Here is a 20,214-nt window from a genome sequence, read left to right on the forward strand (position 1 = left end):
AGAATGTGTGTGTGTGTGTAACGTTGGTATGGTTGGTAGAATGTGTGTCTGTGTGTAACGTTGGTATGGTTGGTAGAATGTGTGTCTGTGTGTAACGTTGGTATGGTTGGTAGAATGTGTGTCTGTGTGTAACGTTGGTATGGTTGGTATAGTGTGTGTGTTGGTATGGTTGGTAGAATGTGTGTCTGTGTGTAACGTTGGTATGGTTGGTAGAATGTGTGTCTGTGTGTAACGTTGGCATCTTGGCAGGGTTGGTAGAATGTGTGTCTGTGTGTAACGTTGGTATGGTTGGCATAGTGTGTGTGTTGGTATGGTTGGTATAGTGTGTGTGTTGGTATGGTTGGTATAGTGTGTGTGTTGGTATGGTTGGTATAGTGTGTGTGTTGGTATGGTTGGTATACTGCAGTTGATTAATACACATAGGATGTGTCTATAGTGTATATGAAAAATAGATGTTTTAACATGTCTACCAATCGATTGGTCGAAAGAACAGATGACTCTCGGGCCGACAAAGATTTTGACCTTTGTAGAGGATAGCCTGGACCCACTCCAATTCAAACAGATCCACAGATGGTGTCTCTACTGCACTCCACACTGCCCTAACCCACCTGGACAAAAGGAACACCTATGTGAGAATGCTGTTCATTGACTACAGCTCATCGTCCAACACCACAGTGCCCTCCAAGCTCATCACCCAGCTTAGGACCTCAGGACTGAACACCTCTCTCTGCAACTGGATCCTGGGCTTCCTAACGGGATGCCCCCAGTCAGTGAGGGTAGGCAACAACACCTCTGCAACGCTGCCTATCAACATAGGGGCCCCCAGGGGTTTGTGCTTAGTCCCCTCCTGTTCTCCCTGTTTACCCACAACTGAGTGACTTTGCGTGACTCCAACACCCCAGCCAACATCTCCCCCAGCCAACATCTCCCAAAGCCAACATCTCCCCCAGCCAACATCTCACCCAGCCAACATCTCCCCCAGCCAACATCTCCCCCAGCCAACATCTCCCCCAGCCAACATCTCCCCCTGCCAACATCTCCCCCTGCCAACATCTCCCCAGCCAACATCTCCCAAAGCCAACATCTCCCCCAGCCAACATATCCCCCAGCCAACATCTCCCCAGCCAACATCTCCCAAAGCCAACATCTCCCCCTGCCAACATCTCCCCAGCCAACATCTCCCAAAGCCAACATCTCCCCCAGCCAACATCTCCCAAAGCCAACATCTCACCCTGCCAACATCTCCACCAGCCAACATCTCCCAAAGCCAACATCTCCCCAGCCAACATATCCCCAGCCAACATCTCCCCAGTCAACATCTCCCCCAGCCAACATCTCCCCCTGCCAACATCTCCCAAAGCCAACATCTCCCCTGCCAACATCTCTCCCAGCCAACATCTCCCCAGCCAACATCTCCCAAAGCCAACATCTCCCCCAGCCAACATCCCCCAAAGCCAACATCTCCCCCTGCCAACATCTCCCAAAGCCAACATCTCCCCCTGCCAACATCTCCCCCAGCCAACATCTCCCCAGCCAACATCTCCCAAAGCCAACATCTCCCCAGCCAACATCTCCCAAAGCCAACATCTCCCCTGCCAACATCTCTCCCAGCCAACATCTCCCCAGCCAACATCTCCCAAAGCCAACATCTCCCCAGCCAACATCCCCCAAAGCCAACATCTCCCCCTGCCAACATCTCCCAAAGCCAACATCTCCCCTGCCAACATCTCCCCAGCCAACATCTCCCCAGCCAACATCTCCCAAAGCCAACATCTCCCCAGCCAACATCTCACCCAGCCAACATCTCCCCAGCCAACATCTCCCCCAGCCAACATCTCCCCCTGCCAACATCTCCCAAAGCCAACATCTCCCCCAGCCAACATCTCCCAAAGCCAACATCTCCCCAGCCAACATCTCCCCCAGCCAACATCTCCCAAAGCCAACATCTCCCAAAGCCAACATCTCCCCAGCCAACATCTCCCAAAGCCAACATCTCCCCTGCCAACATCTCCCCAGCCAACATCTCCCAAAGCCAACATCTCCCCCAGCCAACATCTCCCAAAGCCAACATCTCACCCTGCCAACATCTCCACCAGCCAACATCTCCCAAAGCCAACATCTCCCAAAGCCAACATATCCCCCAGCCAACATCTCCCCAGCCAACATCTCCCCTGCCAACATCTCCCCCTGCCAACATCTCCCCTGCCAACATCTCTCCCAGCCAACATCTCCCCAGCCAACATCTCCCAAAGCCAACATCTCCCCAGCCAACATCCCCCAAAGCCAACATCTCCCCCTGCCAACATCTCCCAAAGCCAACATCTCCCCCTGCCAACATCTCCCCAGCCAACATCTCCCCAGCCAACATCTCCCAAAGCCAACATCTCCCCCAGCCAACATCTCCCAAAGCCAACATCTCCCCTGCCAACATCTCTCCCAGCCAACATCTCCCCCAGCCAACATCTCCCAAAGCCAACATCTCCCCCAGCCAACATCCCCCAAAGCCAACATCTCCCCCTGCCAACATCTCCCAAAGCCAACATCTCCCCTGCCAACATCTCCCCCAGCCAACATCTCCCCAGCCAACATCTCCCAAAGCCAACATCTCCCAAAGCCAACATCTCCCCAGCCAACATCTCCCAAAGCCAACATCTCCCCCTGCCAACATCTCCCCCAGCCAACATCTCCCAAAGCCAACATCTCCCCCAGCCAACATCTCCCAAAGCCAACATCTCACCCTGCCAACATCTCCACCAGCCAACATCTCCCAAAGCCAACATCTCCCAAAGCCAACATATCCCCCAGCCAACATCTCCCCAGCCAACATCTCCCCCTGCCAACATCTCCCCCTGCCAACATCTCCCCCTGCCAACATCTCTCCCAGCCAACATCTCCCCAGCCAACATCTCCCAAAGCCAACATCTCCCCAGCCAACATCCCCCAAAGCCAACATCTCCCCCTGCCAACATCTCCCCCTGCAACATCTCCCCTGCAACATCTCCCCCAGCCAACATCTCCCAAAGCCAACATCTCCCCCAGCCAACATCTCCCAAAGCCAACATCTCCCCAGCCAACATCTCTCCCAGCCAACATCTCCCCAGCCAACATCTCCCAAAGCCAACATCTCCCCAGCCAACATCCCCCAAAGCCAACATCTCCCCCTGCCAACATCTCCCAAAGCCAACATCTCCCCCTGCCAACATCTCCCCAGCCAACATCTCCCCAGCCAACATCTCCCAAAGCCAACATCTCCCCTGCCAACATCTCCCCAGCCAACATCTCCCCAGCCAACATCTCCCAAAGCCAACATCTCCCAAAGCCAACATCTCCCCAGCCAACATCTCCCAAAGCCAACATCTCCCCTGCCAACATCTCCCCCAGCCAACATCTCCCCCAGCCAACATCTCCCAAAGCCAACATCTCCCAAAGCCAACATCTCCCCCAGCCAACATCTCCCCCAGCCAACATCTCCCCCAGCCAACATATCCCAAAGCCAACATCTCCCCAGCCAACATCTCCCAAAGCCAACATCTCCCCAGCCAACATCTCCCCCAGCCAACATCTCCCAAAGCCAACATCTCCCCCAGCCAACATCTCCCCCAGCCAACATCTCCCCCAGCCAACATCTCCCCCTGGGGCCCATTTGGGTTATTAATGAAAGGGCTTTTCCACGGTCCCCATGAGGGAAACCCAACAGTTACCCACATCGTTTTGCCCTCGGTATCCATGTTGGCCCCAGATGTGGTTGTTGTGTTGGGCTTCATATGTTGTCCTGGTGGTGGGTTACATCTGGGTAAAGAATGGCTGTGTAGTGAGACCTATATGGACAAAAATTAAGCTGTGTTTTCAATTGGGCTAGCCACCTTGGACCAACCTGGGTTTGTTCTCATTCTCCATGCAGGCCCCAGATGCTGCTGCCCAAGCAATCTCTCTTGAGAGATCAAATCAAATCAAATCAAATCTATTTATATAGCCCTTTGTACATCAGCTGATATCTCAAAGTGCTGTACAGAAACCCAGCCTAAAACCCCAAACAGCAAACAATGCAGGTGTAAAAGCACGGTGGCTAGGAAAAACTCCCTAGAAAGGCCAAAACCTAGGAAGAAACCTAGAGAGGAACCAGGCTATGTGGGGTGGCCAGTCCTCTTCTGGCTGTGCCGGGTGGAGATTATAACAGAACATGACCAAGATGTTCAAATGTTCATAAATGACCAGCATGGTCGAATAATAATAAGGCAGAACAGTTGAAACTGGAGCAGCAGCACAGTCAGGTGGACTGGGGACAGCAAGGAGTCATCATGTCAGATAGTCCTGGGGCACGGTCCTAGGGCTCAGGTCCTCCGAGAGAGAGAAAGAAAGAGAGAATAGAGATGACAAATTCAGTTTATTTATAGCACATGCTCAGATCAAATTCAATGCAGGAACTCTGATTAAAGAGAGAGTTCAATCAAATTACGAATATACACATTGTTTTCCTCACCCTGGATACGATCCCCAAAAATGTGCCTGTCAGCAGTGTTCCTCAGTCCTGGTCCTAAAGGGGTGTTTCTGTTTGCCCCTAGCACTCACATACCTTATTTAGTTAGACGGCTTGATGATGAGTTGAATCAAGTGTTGGGGCAGAAACCCTTTGGGTCCCCAGGTCCAGGACTGAGGAAGTGTGATGATGATGATGATGATGACGTAACTGATATGATGATCATTTTGGTCATTTGCATATAATTTTGCATTTGTAACCCGAAATATTGCTTGGTTCGATTCCCCAAGCTAACTAGGTGAAAAATCTGTTGATGTCCCCTTGAATAACCGTAGTTGCTTCTGTCACTCTGGATAACAGCCTCTGCTAGATGTAGTGAAAGTTCTCTATCTTGGAAACAGTGGACTAATGAATAAAATACTACAATATATGTTTTTTGTTTGTAAAACATCCCTCTCATAGCACCTACCATTCCATGGCCTCCACATCCCGGACAGTATTCAAGAGGGAAATCACTTCCCTAGTGCTGTGTCGCCCCTTCTTCATCCATGTCAGAGTCCGTCTGCAGATCAGAAGGCTCCTCTGCCTGTCTACGTTTGGGCCTGTTCATAGGTAGCTGTGAAAAGAAAACATCAGTCAGTTTTGGTGGAATAGAGTTCCATGTAGTCATGGCTCTATGTAGTACTGTGGAATAGAGTTCCATGTAGTCATGGCTCTATGTAGTACTGTGGAATAGAGTTCCATGTAGTCATGGCTCTATGTAGTACTGTGGAATAGAGTTCCATGTAGTCATGGCTCTATGTAATACTGTGGAATAGAGTTCCATGTAGTCATGGCTCTATGTAGTACTGTGGAATAGAGTTCCATGTAGTCATGGCTCTATGTAATACTGTGGAATAGAGTTCCATGTAGTCATGGCTCTATGTAGTACTGTGGAATAGAGTTCCATGTAGTCATGGCTCTATGTAGTACTGTGGAATAGAGTTCCATGTAGTCATGGCTCTATGTAGTACTGTGGAATAGAGTTCCATGTAGTCATGGCTCTATGTAGTACTGTGGAATAGAGTTCTATGTAGTCATGGCTCTATGTAGTACTGTGGAATAGAGTTCCATGTAGTCATGGCTCTATGTAGTACTGTGGAATAGAGTTCCATGTAGTCATGGCTCTATGTAGTACTGTGGAATAGTGTTCCATGTAGTCATGGCTCTATGTAGTACTGTGGAATAGAGTTCCATGTAGTCATGGCTCTATGTAGTACTGTGGAATAGAGTTCCATGTAGTCATGTCTCTATGTAGTACTGTGGAATAGAGTTCCATGTAGTCATGGCTCTATGTAGTACTGTGCGCCAGTCTGTTCTGGACTTGGGGACTATGAAGAGACCTCTGGTGGCATGTCTTGTGGGGTATTTATGGGTGTCTGAGCTGTGTTCCAGTAGTTCAAACAGACCTCTGGTGACATGTCTTGTGGGGTATGTATGGGTGTCTGAGCTGTGTGTTAGTAGTTTAAACAGACCTCTGGTGACATGTCTTGTGGGGTATGTATGGGTGTCTGAGTTGTGTGTTAGTAGTTTAAACAGACCTCTGGTGACATGTCTTGTGGGGTATGTATGGGTGTCTAAGCTGTGTTCTAGTAGTTTAAACTGACAGCTCGGTGCAACCAACATGTCAATACCTCTAGTGAGGAAGTCAATCTCTCCTCCACTTTGAGCCAGGGGAGATTGACATGCATATGATTAATATTAGCTCTCTGTGTACATACAAGGGCCAGCCGTGCTGCCCTGTTCTGAGCCAATTGCAATTTTCCTAAATCCCTCTGTGTCACCTGACCACACGACTGAACAGTAGGCCAGGGGCAACAAAACTAGGGCCTGTAGGACCTGCCTTGTTGATAGTGTTGTTAAGAAGGTAGAAACTAGGGCCTGTAGGACCTGCCTTGTTGATAGTGTTGTTAAGAAGGTAGAAACTAGGGCCTGTAGGACCTGCCTTGTTGATAGTGCTGTTAAGAAGGTAGAAACTAGGGCCTGTAGGACCTGCCTTGTTGATAGTGTTGTTAAGAAGGTAGAAACTAGGGCCTGTAGGACCTGCCTTGTTGATAGTGTTGTTAAGAAGGTAGAAACTAGGGCCTGTAGGACTTGCCTTGTTGATAGTGTTGTTAAGAAGGTAGAAACTAGGGCCTGTAGGACCTGCCTTGTTGATAGTGTTGTTAAGAAGGTAGAAACTATGGCCTGTAGGACCTGCCTTGTTGATAGTGTTGTTAAGAAGGTAGAAACTAGGGCCTGTAGGACCTGCCTTGTTGATAGTGTTGTTAAGAAGGTAGAAACTAGGGCCTGTAGGACCTGCCTTGTTGATAGTGCTGTTAAGAAGGTAGAAACTAGGGCCTGTAGGACCTGCCGTGTTGATAGTGTTGTTAAGAAGGTAGAAACCAGGGCCTGTAAGACCTGCCTTGTTGATAGTGTTGTTAAGAAGGTAGAAACTAGGGCCTGTATGACCTGCCTTGTTGAAAGTGCTGTTAAGAAGGTAGAAACTAGGGCCTGTAGGACCTGCCTTGTTGATAGTGTTGTTAAGGTCGAAACTAGGGCCTGTAGGACCTGCCTTGTTGATAGTGTTGTTAAGAAGGTAGAAACTAGGACCTGTAGGACCTGCCTTGTTGACAGTGTTGTTAAGAAGGTAGAAACTAGGGCCTGTAGGACCTGCCTTGTTGATAGTGTTGTTAAGAAGGTAGAAACTAGGGCCTGTAGGACCTGCCTTGTTGATAGTGTTGTTAAGAAGGTAGAAACTAGGGACTGTAGGACCTGCCTTGTTGATAGTGATGTTAAGAGGGTAGAAACTAGGGCCTGTAGAACCTGCCTTGTTGATAGTGTTGTTAAGAAGGTAGAAACTAGGGCCTGTAGGACCTGCCTTGTTGATAGTGTTGTTAAGAAGGTAGAAACTAGGGCCTGTAGGACCTGCCTTGTTGATAGTGCTGTTAAGAAGGTAGAAACTAGGTCCTGTAGGACCTGCCTTGTTGATAGTGCTGTTAAGAAGGTAGAAACTAGGGCCTGTAGGACCTGCCTTGTTGATAGTGTTGTTAAGAAGGTAGAAACTAGGGCTTGTAGGACCTGCCTTGTTGATAGTGTTGTTAAGAAGGTAGAAACTAGGGCCTGTAGGACCTGCCTTGTTGATAGTGTTGTTAAGAAGGTAGAAACTAGGTCCTGTAGGACCTGCCTTGTTGATAGTGCTGTTAAGAAGGTAGAAACTAAGGACTGTAGGACCTGCCTTGTTTATAGTGTTGTTAAGAAGGTAGAAACTAGGGCTTGTAGGACCTGCCTTGTTGATAGTGTTGTTAAGAAGGTAGAAACTAGGGCCTGTAGGACCTGCCTTGTTGATAGTGTTGTTAAGAAGGTAGAAACTAGGTCCTGTAGGACCTGCCTTGTTGATAGTGCTGTTAAGAAGGTAGAAACTAAGGACTGTAGGACCTGCCTTGTTGATAGTGATGTTAAGAAGGCAGAGCAGCGCTTTAGTATGGACAGACTTCTCCCCATCTTAGCTACTGTTGTTATTCAGATTCAGATCAACTTAATTTGGTCAAGTGCTTAAAACTACAGTACATAAAACATGAAAACACAAACTACACAAAATAATTTGTTCAACGTGCTATAGCTACACATTTAACGTGAAAGTGCAATAGGCTGTATACTGGAGGGACCAACAGACTATCTATTATACAGCCTAATGGCTGTAGGAATAACAGTCCCCACTTCTCTCTGGTTTCATTTTCTTTTGAAGAAGTCTCTTTCCCCTTGTCTGGCTGCTGCTGCGACTGAGTTTTGAGTGAAGGGGATGAGTATTGTCCTGTAAAAGTTTTAGGAGGATGAGTTTTGAGCGAATGGGATGAGTGCTGTCCTGTAAAATGCTTTCAAGTTTTAGGAGGATGAGTTTTGAGCGAATGGGATGAGTATTGTCCTGTAAAAGTTTTAGGAGGATGAGTTTTGAGCGAATGGGATGAGTACTGTTCTGTAAAAGTTTAAACCCACAAATGTCAAATGCAAATAAAAAAAATGTGTGGGCTGCGTCAGAGGCTTGACAATCGTCTTGTGTACAGTATTGGTGAAAGTGTGTCTTGTGTACAGTGTTGGTGAAAGTGTGTCTTGTGTACAGTATTGGTGAAAGTGTGTCTTGTGTACAGTGTTGGTGAAAGTGTGTCTTGTGTACAGTATTGGTGAAAGTGTGTCTTGTGTACAGTGTTGGTGAAAGTGTGTCTTGTGTACAGTATTGGTGAAAGTGTGTCTTGTGTACAGTATTGGTGAAAGTGTGTCTTGTGTACAGTGTTGGTGAAAGTGTGTCTTGTGTACAGTATTGGTGAAAGTGTGTCTTGTGTACAGTGTTGGTGAAAGTGTGTCTTGTGTACAGTATTGGTGAAAGTGTGTCTTGTGTACAGTGTTGGTGAAAGTGTGTCTTGTGTACAGTATTGGTGAAAGTGTGTCTTGTGTACAGTATTGGTGAAAGTGTGTCTTGTGTACAGTGTTGGTGAAAGTGTGTCTTGTGTACAGTATTGGTGAAAGTGTGTCTTGTGTACAGTATTGGTGAAAGTGTGTCTTGTGTACAGTATTGGTGAAAGTGTGTCTTGTGTACAGTGTTGGTGAAAGTGTGTCTTGTGTACAGTATTGGTGAAAGTGTGTCTTGTGTACAGTATTGGTGAAAGTGTGTCTTGTGTACAGTATTGGTGAAAGTGTGTCTTGTGTACAGTGTTGGTGAAAGTGTGTCTTGTGTACAGTATTGGTGAAAGTGTGTCTTGTGTACAGTGTTGGTGAAAGTGTGTCTTGTGTACAGTATTGGTGAAAGTGTGTCTTGTGTACAGTATTGGTGAAAGTGTGTCTTGTGTACAGTGTTGGTGAAAGTGTGTCTTGTGTACAGTATTGGTGAAAGTGTGTCTTGTGTACAGTATTGGTGAAAGTGTGTCTTGTGTACAGTATTGGTGAAAGTGTGTCTTGTGTACAGTGTTGGTGAAAGTGTGTCTTGTGTACAGTATTGGTGAAAGTGTGTCTTGTGTACAGTATTGGTGAAAGTGTGTCTTGTGTACAGTATTGGTGAAAGTGTGTCTTGTGTACAGTGTTGGTGAAAGTGTGTCTTGTGTACAGTATTGGTGAAAGTGTGTCTTGTGTACAGTATTGGTGAAAGTGTGTCTTGTGTACAGTATTGGTGAAAGTGTGTCTTGTGTACAGTATTGGTGAAAGTGTGTCTTGTGTACAGTATTGGTGAAAGTGTGTCTTGTGTACAGTATTGGTGAAAGTGTGTTTTGTGTACAGTATTGGTGAAAGTGTGTCTTGTGTACAGTATTGGTGAAAGTGTGTCTTGTGTACAGTATTGGTGAAAGTGTGTCTTGTGTACAGTATTGGTGAAAGTGTGTCTTGTGTACAGTATTGGTGAAAGTGTGTCTTGTGTACAGTATTGGTGAAAGTGTGTTTTGTGTACAGTATTGGTGAAAGTGTGTCTTGTGTACAGTATTGGTGAAAGTGTGTCTTGTGTACAGTATTGGTGAAAGTGTGTCTTGTGTACAGTATTGGTGAAAGTGCGCAACCTTAAGGGGCTCCCATATTAACCATTCTAAATGTCAAGATGGTGGAGTTAAACTTCATTTGTTGAGAAACAAGGAAACTATTTATGCACTTGATCAGTAGAGAGTTGACACCCTAATTCACTAGCTTATCCACCAGTAGGTGGGGTTGGATGGTGTTAAATGAATACAATTTTCACTAGGCTATTTTGCCTTTTTTAAATGTTCAAAAGCATTTATGTTTTGACCATGACAGTTTACAATCCCGGGTTTAGTCTCCTCAACTTGCTCAAATTCTACATTATTCATTACAATATTTAGTTGAGGTTAAGGGTTTAGTGAATGATTTGTCCCAAATACAATTATTTTAGTTTTGGAAATATTTAGGACCAACTTATTCCTTGCCACCCATTCTGAAACTAACTGCTCTTTAAAGTGTTGCAGTCATTTCAGTCACTGCAGTAGCTGAAGTGTATAGTGTTGAGTCATCCACATACAGTTGCACAGACCATACAAACGCTCCACACCGCGTGGCCGCGGCCACCCTAATCTGGTGGTCCCAGCGCGCACGACCCACGTGGAGTTCCAGGTCTCCGGTAGCCTCTGGAACTGCCGATCTGCGGCCAACAAGGCAGAGTTCATCTCAGCCTATGCCTCCCTCCAGTCCCTCGACTTCTTGGCACTGACGGAAACATGGATCACCACAGATAACACTGCTACTCCTACTGCTCTCTCTTCGTCCGCCCACGTGTTCTCGCACACCCCGAGAGCTTCTGGTCAGCGGGGTGGTGGCACCGGGATCCTCATCTCTCCCAAGTGGTCATTCTCTCTTTCTCCCCTTACCCATCTGTCTATCGCCTCCTTTGAATTCCATGCTGTCACAGTTACCAGCCCTTTCAAGCTTAACATCCTTATCATTTATCGCCCTCCAGGTTCCCTCGGAGAGTTCATCAATGAGCTTGATGCCTTGATAAGCTCCTTTCCTGAGGACGGCTCACCTCTCACAGTTCTGGGCGACTTTAACCTCCCCACGTCTACCTTTGACTCATTCCTCTCTGCCTCCTTCTTTCCACTCCTCTCCTCTTTGACCTCTCCCTCTCACCTTCCCCCCCTACTCACAAGGCAGGCAATACGCTCGACCTCATCTTTACTAGATGCTGTTCTTCCACTAACCTCATTGCAACTCCCCTCCAAGTCTCCGACCACTACCTTGTATCCTTTTCCCTCTCGCTCTCATCCAACACTTCCCACACTGCCCCTACTGGATGGTATCGCGCCGTCCCAACCTTCGCTCTCTCTCCCCCGCTACTCTCTCCTCTTCCATCCTATCATCTCTTCCCTCTGCTCAAACCTTCTCCAACCTATCTCCTGATTCTGCCTCCTCAACCCTCCTCTCTTCCCTTTCTGCATCCTTTGACTCTCTATGTCCCCTATCCTCCAGGCCGGCTCGGTCCTCCCCTCCCGCTCCGTGGCTCGACGACTCATTGCGAGCTCACAGAACAGGGCTCCGGGCAGCCGAGCGGAAATGGAGGAAAACTCGCCTCCCTGCGGACCTGGAATCCTTTCACTCCCTCCTCTCTACATTTTCCTCTTCTGTTGCTGCTGCTAAAGCCACTTTCTACCACTCTAAATTCCAAGCATCTGCCTCTAACCCTAGGAAGCTCTTTGCCACCTTCTCCTCCCTCCTGAATCCTCCTCCCCCTCCCCCTCCTCCCTCTCTGCAGATGACTTCGTCAACCATTTTGAAAAGAAGGTCGACGACATCCGATCCTCGTTTGCTAAGTCAAACGACACCGCTGGTTCTGCTCACACTGCCCTACCCTGTGCTCTGACCTCTTTCTCCCCTCTCTCTCCAGATGAAATCTCGCGTCTTGTGACGGCCGGCCGCCCAACAACCTGCCCGCTTGACCCTATCCCCTCCTCTCTTCTCCAGACCATTTCCGGAGACCTTCTCCCTTACCTCACCTCGCTCATCAACTCATCCCTGACCGCTGGCTACGTCCTTCCGTCTTCAAGAGAGCGAGAGTTGCACCCCTTCTGAAAAAAACCTACACTCGATCCCTCCGATGTCAACAACTACAGACCAGTATCCCTTCTTTCTTTTCTCTCCAAAACTCTTGAACGTGCCGTCCTTGGCCAGCTCTCCCGCTATCTCTCTCAGAATGACCTTCTTGATCCAAATCAGTCAGGTTTCAAGACTAGTCATTCAACTGAGACTGCTCTTCTCTGGATCACGGAGGCGCTCCGCACTGCTAAAGCTAACTCTCTCTCCTCTGCTCTCATCCTTCTAGACCTATCAGCTGCCTTCGATACTGTGAACCATCAGATCCTCCTCTCCACCCTCTCCGAGTTGGGCATCTCCGGCGCGGCCCACGCTTGGATTGCGTCCTACCTGACAGGTCGCTCCTACCAGGTGGCGTGGCGAGAATCCGTCTCCTCACCACGTGCTCTCAACACTGGTGTCCCCCAGGGCTCTGTTCTAGGCCCTCTCCTATTCTCGCTATACACCAAGTCACTTGGCTCTGTCATAACCTCACATGGTCTCTCCTATCATTGCTATGCAGACGACACGCAATTAATCTTCTCCTTTCCCCCTTCTAATGACCAGGTGGCGAATCGCATCTCTGCATGTCTGGCAGACATATCAGTGTGGATGACGGATCACCACCTCAAGCTGAACCTCGGCAAGACGGAGCTGCTCTTCCTCCCGGGGAAGGACTGCCCGTTCCATGATCTCGCCATCACGGTTGACAACTCCACTGTGTCCTCCTCCCAGAGCGCTAAGAACCTTGGCGTGATCCTGGACAACACCCTGTCGTTCTCAACTAACATCAAGGCGGTGGCCCGTTCCTGTAGGTTCATGCTCTACAACATCCGCAGAGTACGACCCTGCCTCACACAGGAAGCGGCGCAGGTCCTAATCCAGGCACTTGTCATCTCCCGTCTGGATTACTGCAACTCGCTGTTGGCTGGGCTCCCTGCCTGTGCCATTAAACCCCTACAACTCATCCAGAACGCCGCAGCCCGTCTGGTGTTCAACCTTCCCAAGTTCTCTCACGTCACCCCGCTCCTCCGCTCTCTCCACTGGCTTCCAGTTGAAGCTCGCATCCGCTACAAGACCATGGTGCTTGCCTACGGAGCTGTGAGGGGAACGGCACCTCAGTACCTCCAGGCTCTGATCAGGCCCTACACCCAAACAAGGGCACTGCGTTCATCCACCTCTGGCCTGCTCGCCTCCCTACCACTGAGGAAGTACAGTTCCCGCTCAGCCCAGTCAAAACTGTTCGCTGCTCTGGCCCCCCAATGGTGGAACAAACTCCCTCACGACGCCAGGACAGCGGAGTCAATCACCACCTTCCGGAGACACCTGAAACCCCACCTCTTTAAGGAATACCTAGGATAGGATAAAGTAATCCTTCTCACCCCCCCCCCCCCCTTAAAAGATTTAGATGCACTATTGTAAAGTGGCTGCTCCACTGGATGTCATAAGGTGAATGCACCAATTTGTAATTCGCTCTGGATAAGAGCGTCTGCTAAATGACTTAAATGTAAATGTAAATGTATAGTGTTGAGTCATCCACATACAGTTGTAGTCGGAAGTTTGCGTACACCTTCGCCAAATACATTTAAACTTAGTTTTTCACAATTCCTGACATTTAATCCAAGTAAAGATTCCCTGTCTTAGGTCAGTTAGGATCACCACTTTATTTTAAGAATGTGAAATGTCAGAACAATAGTAGAGAGAATCATTTATTTCAGCTTTTATTTCTTTCATCACATTCCCGGTGGATCAGAAGTTTACATACACTCAATTAGTATTTGGTAGCATTGCCTTTACATTGTTTAACTTGGGTCAAACGTTTCAGGTAGCCTTCCACAAGCTTCCCACAATAAGTTGGGTGAATTTTGTCCCTTTCCTCCTGACAGAGCTGGTGTTACTGAGTCAGGTTTGAGTCAGGTTTGTAGGCCTCCTTGCTCGCACATGCTTTTCACCAAAGTACGTTCATCTCTAGGAGACAAAACGCTTCTTCTTCCTGAGCGGGATGGCGGCTGCGTGGTCCCATGATGTTTATGCTTGCGTACTATTGTTTGTACAGATGAACGTGGTACCTTCAGGCGTTTGTAAATTGCTCCCAAGGATGAACCAGACTTGTGGAGGTCTGTCATTTTTTTCTGGGGTCTTGGTTGATTTCTTTTGATTTTTCCATGATGTCAAGCAAAGAGGCACTGAGTTTGAAGTTAGGGCTTGAAATACATCCACAGGTACACCTCCAATTGAATCAAATGAAGCAATTAGCCTATCAGAAGCTTTTAAAGCCATGACATCATTTTCTGGAATTTTCCAAGCTGTTTAAAGGCACAGTCAACTTAGTGTATGTAAACTTCTGACCCACTGCAATTGTGATGCAGTGAATTATAATTGAAATAATCTGTCTGTAAACAATTGTTGGAAAAATGATTTGTGTTATGCACGAAGTAGATGTCCTAACCAACTTGCCGAAACTATAGTTTGTTAACAAGAAATTTGTGGAGTGGTTTAAAAATGAGTTTTAACGACTGCAACCTAAGTGTATGTAAACTTCCGACTTCCGACTGTACATAGACACATGGGCTTTACTCAAAGCCAATGACATGTCATTAGTAAAGATTGAAAAAGTAAGGGGCCTAGACAGCTGCCCTGGGGAATTCCTGATTCTACCTGGATTATGTTGGAGAGGATTCCATTAAAGAACACCCTCTGTGTTCTGTTAGACAGGTAACTCTTTATCCACAATATAGCATTGGGTGTAAAGCCATAACACCCTCTGTGTTCTGTTAGACAGGTAACTCTTTATCCACATTATAGCAGGGGGTGTAAAGCCATAACACCCTCTGTGTTCTGTTAGACAGGTAACTCTTTATCCACATTATAGCAGGGGGTGTAAAGCCATAACACCCTCTGTGTTCTGTTAGACAGGTAACTCTTTATCCACATTATAGCAGGGGGTGTAAAGCCATAACACCCTCTGTGTTCTGTTAGACAGGTAACTCTTTATCCACATTATAGCAGGGGGTGTAAAGCCATAACACCCTCTGTGTTCTGTTAGACAGGTAACTCTTTATCCACATTATAGCAGGGGGTGTAAAGCCATAACACATACGTTTTTCCAGCAGTAGACTATGATCGATAATGTCAAAAGCTGCACTGAAGTCTAACAAAACTATACCCCAATAATCTTTTTATCATCAATTTCTCTCAGCCAATCATCAGTCATTTGTAAGTGCTGTGCTTGTTGAATGTCCTCCGATTAAGCTGAAAGTCTGTTGTCAATTTGTTGACTGTGAAATAGCTCTGTATCTGGTCAGACACTATTTTTTCCAGAAGTTTACTGGTAACAGGCTGATTGGTCGGCTATTTGAGCCGGTAAAGAGGGCTTTACTATTCTGAGGTAGCGGAATGACTTCAGCTTCCCTCCAGGCCTGGGGGCACACACTCTCTAGTAGGCTTAAAATTTAAATATGTCAGATAGGAGTGGCAATATTGTCCACTATTATCCTCAGTAATTTTCCATCCAAGTTGTCAGACCCCGGTGGCTTGTCATTGTTGATAGACACCTCTTCCACACTCACTTTACGGAATTTACAATTACAATGCTTGTCTTTCCTAATTTGTTTAGATATACTTGGATGTGTAGCGTCGGCGTTTGTTGCTGGCATGTTATGCCTAAATTTGCTGATCACGTCAATGAAATATCAATTAATTGAAAGTGTAGTTTCTTCTTCTTTTTAATTCAGTTTAGTCACATGATTTCTCAATTTGCAGGACGTTTTCCAATCGATTGTACAGCCAGACTTATTTGCCATTCCTTTTGCATCATCCCTCTCAACCATACAATTTTTCAATTCCTCATCAATCCACAGGGATTTAACTGTTTTTTCAGTCATTTTCTTTATCAGTGCATGAATATTAGTAACTGGGATAAACTATTTTATAAATGTGTCAAGTTCAGTGTCTGGTTGCTCCTCATTACCAACAAATATGTTTTACATCAACAACATATGAATCACTACAAAACTTATTGTATGATCTCTTATACACTCTATTACACCCAGCCTTTGGAACTTTGGAATTTTCATAGATATGGCTACCGACCGGTCGAATGGTGTTTTTAACATGGGATACAAGTAGAGACAAGTAGAGTTAGAAAATTATATATCATACACTACAGTTGAGGAACAATGGGAAAGTCATTTTGCTTTGAAAGTTGATGTACTTGTAACCTCACTTTTGGGAAAATGGCCTTTGAATTATTGGGACACCTACTGGAGAGCTCTTCTTTGTCCCATTCAGCATTGCTCTTAATCTTTTGCCCCGCCCGTCTCTTTAAGGAGCGTTCAGAGCTCACACTGGACGCTCTGGCCGAGGTTGATCCGCTCGTTCTGACCTAACAACAGCAGTCAATTACCCTAATTGTCTAACGTTGGCTACACATAATGAGAAAACACCCTACTCTGACCATTTTACTGGACCTAGCAGAGCTGGTTAGGCTGTTTGTATTTTATCCAGAGCACTGGTGACTAACTGCTGCTGGTAACAATTTAATTACGCCTTTTTACAGACGTTTACTGACACCGTCAATATTTAATGGGTGTTGAGCGTTAGTAAATTAGTCATTTGTTCTGCATTCTGGCACACTCAGACAAGAGTGGTCTGAAATCGGAGTAAATAGCCAGAGTGAATTTACCAGCTTCGTCTATCAACAGTTGTCGCAGTGACATCAAGAGCATTCCATTGAAATGGTTACTTGCATGGTGGAGTATTTTGTTAAGACATGTAGCTGGGTAAACAATGAACCATAATCCAAATGTATGATGTTACTATCCTGCATGAATCTACAACTAACCAACCATGTTCAATGTTAGCTAGCTATCATTAGGCTATAACTAGCAAAGCAAATGGCTCTGAGATACAAATAATATTACTACACTGATCATACACATTAGCTTGCCAGCCAGTCAGCTAACATTAGCTAGCTAACAGTACACTTTAGCTTGAAATGAAAATGACTTTCTGACTAAATTAGAAATGTGTAATATCCGAAAATGTAGTTTGTCTAGACTATCTTACCCATATACATGGATGGACGCTTCTCCCTCTCTGTCACGGATGCCATGGTTGCCCTTAGTTTGAAGATGTAATCCAGACTGGTGTTTTCGCCATCTCCTTAGCTATCATATTCTAATTCCACTGACTTCAAAACTCGGTCATCCAGAAAGTGGAGAGCAACACTTATGCAGTTCTACTACGCGATATATATAATAAAAAGCAGTGTTAGACAGGATTACCTAGACATACTGACCAGCTCAAATAAACAGAAGCGTACTAAATGGCAAACCAATCCGAAATTGGAAATCACTTATCATGTCCAGCCCATTCATGATCTCTTATTCATCTTTACAGAAGGTGACCACAACCCTACCAGACAAACACCAGACAGTCAACTGTACCCTTTGTTCTTTGCTGGTTGTGGTCATCTGAGGCGATGACTGTCTGGTGACTGTCTGGTAGGGTTGGGGTCAGGATTGTTTTAAAATCAATTCCTGCCACCCTCTGCAGGTGTGTGTGTGTGTCTAAACATTGTGTCCGGTCTGATTTCCTAGGTGATAACCCCAGAGGAAATAGTTGACCCCAATGTAGATGAACATTCCGTGATGACATACCTGTCCCAGTTCCCCAAGTCCAAACTGAAGCCTGGCACACCCCTGTGCCCAGGACTCAACCCCAAGAATGCCTGCGCATACGGACCAGGTACACTGTTCATCAACATCAAATATGTGTTTTATTTGTCACATACACAGGTGTTGTTTTACCGTCAGAGCCCTTGGAGCAATTTAGGGTTAAGTGCCTTGCTCAAGGGCACAACGGAATATTTTTCACCTTGTCTGATCAGGTTTTCGAACCTGTGACTTCTTGGTTACTGGCCCAACGCTCTAACCGCTAGGCTACCTGCAGCCCCACCACCACCACACCCACCCACCCACCCACCCACCACACCCACCCACCCACACACCCACCCACCACACCCACCCACCCACCCACCCACCACACCCACCCACCCACCCTTAGTCTCTCTCTCTCTTTCTCTCAGGTATAGAGCCAGTAGGTAACGTTGTGATGAAGAAGGCAGTGTTTACAGTGGAGACCATCAGTGCTGGGATGGGAGAGGTCCTAGTGCATGTAGAGGACCCTGCCGGACACAAAGAGGAGGTATGCATTCGCACGCACACACAGCATACACATCTTGTCTTTCTGTCTCTCTGTGTGTCATCTCTCTCTCTGTCTGTATCGCTGTGTGTCATCTCTCTCTCTCTGTGTCTGTGTGTCATCTCTCTCTCTGTCTGTATCGCTGTGTGTCATCTCTCTCTCTGTGTCTGTGTGTCATCTCTCTCTCTGTCTGTATCGCTGTGTGTCATCTCTCTCTCTGTCTGTATCGCTGTGTGTCATCTCTCTCTCTCTGTGTCTGTGTGTCATCTCTCTCTCTGTCTGTATCGCTGTGTGTCATCTCTCTCTCTCTGTGTCTGTGTGTCATCTCTCTCTCTGTCTGTATCGCTGTGTGTCATCTCTCTCTCTCTCTCTCTGTGTGTCATCTCTCTCTCTGTCTGTATCGCTGTGTGTCATCTCTCTCTCTCTGTGTTTGTGTGTCATCTCTCTCTCTGTCTGTATCGCTGTGTGTCATCTCTCTCTCTCTCTGTGTCTGTGTGTCATCTCTCTCTCTCTGTGTCTGTGTGTCATCTCTCTCTCTGTCTGTATCGCTGTGTGTCATCTCTCTCTCTCTGTGTTTGTGTGTCATCTCTCTCTCTGTCTGTATCGCTGTGTGTCATCTCTCTCTCTCTGTGTCTGTGTGTCATCTCTCTCTCTGTCTGTATCGCTGTGTGTCATCTCTCTCTCTCTCTGTGTGTCATCTCTCTCTCTGTCTGTATCGCTGTGTGTCATCTCTCTCTCTCTGTGTTTGTGTGTCATCTCTCTCTCTGTCTGTATCGCTGTGTGTCATCTCTCTCTCTCTCTGTGTTTGTGTGTCATCTCTCTCTCTGTCTGTATCGCTGTGTGTCATCTCTCTCTCTCTGTGTTTGTGTGTCATCTCTCTCTCTGTCTGTGTTTGTGTGTCATCTCTCTCTCTGTCTGTATCGCTGTGTGTCATCTCTCTCTCTGTCTGTATCGCTGTGTGTCATCTCTCTCTCTCTGTGTTTGTGTGTCATCTCTCTCTCTGTCTGTATCGCTGTGTGTCATCTCTCTCTCTGTCTGTATCGCTGTGTGTCATCTCTCTCTCTCTGTGTTTGTGTGTCATCTCTCTCTCTGTCTGTATCGCTGTGTGTCATCTCTCTCTCTGTCTGTATCGCTGTGTGTCATCTCTCTCTCTCTGTGTCTGTGTGTCATCTCTCTCTCTCTGTGTCTGTGTGTCATCTCTCTCTCTGTCTGTATCGCTGTGTGTCATCTCTCTCTCTCTGTGTCTGTGTGTCATCTCTCTCTCTGTCTGTATCGCTGTGTGTCATCTCTCTCTCTCTGTGTCTGTGTCATCTCTCTCTCTGTCTGTATCGCTGTGTGTCATCTCTCTCTCTCTGTGTCTGTGTCATCTCTCTCTCTGTCTGTATCGCTGTGTGTCATCTCTCTCTCTCTGTGTCTGTGTCATCTCTCTCTCTGTCTGTATCGCTGTGTGTCATCTCTCTCTCTCTGTGTCTGTGTGTCATCTCTCTCTCTGTCTGTATCGCTGTGTGTCATCTCTCTCTCTCTGTGTCTGTGTGTCATCTCTCTCTCTGTCTGTATCGCTGTGTGTCATCTCTCTCTCTCTGAGTCTGTGTGTCATCTCTCTCTCTGTCTGTATCGCTGTGTGTCATCTCTCTCTCTGTGTCTGTGTGTCATCTCTCTCTCTGTCTGTATCGCTGTGTGTCATCTCTCTCTCTCTGTGTCTGTGTGTCATCTCTCTCTCTGTCTGTATCGCTGTGTGTCATCTCTCTCTCTCTGTGTCTGTGTGTCATCTCTCTCTCTGTCTGTAATCTCTTTCTCTCTGTGTCTCTCTCTGTGTCATCTCTCTCTCTGTTTGTATCTCTATGTGACATCTCTCTCTCAATTCAAGGGCTTTATTGGCATGGGAAACATATGTTAACATTGCCAAAGCAAGTGAAGTAAATAACAAACACAAATGAAATAAACAATAAAAAGTCAAC

General features: G+C 46.7%; 1 protein-coding gene across 1 annotated transcript in view; it reads left to right on the forward strand.

The window, feature by feature from the left end:
- flna (filamin A, alpha (actin binding protein 280)) overlaps positions 1–20,214 on the forward strand; it is a 264,701-nt gene that overhangs the window by 17,435 nt on the left and 227,052 nt on the right. Inside the window, 2 exon segments of the mRNA XM_065021021.1 lie at positions 17,653–17,800; positions 18,141–18,259. Of these exon segments, the coding sequence (XP_064877093.1) occupies positions 17,653–17,800; positions 18,141–18,259 (267 nt within the window).

Source organism: Oncorhynchus nerka, linkage group LG7 (assembly GCF_034236695.1).
Source record: "Oncorhynchus nerka isolate Pitt River linkage group LG7, Oner_Uvic_2.0, whole genome shotgun sequence".
NCBI classification, from domain to species: domain Eukaryota; kingdom Metazoa; phylum Chordata; class Actinopteri; order Salmoniformes; family Salmonidae; genus Oncorhynchus; species Oncorhynchus nerka.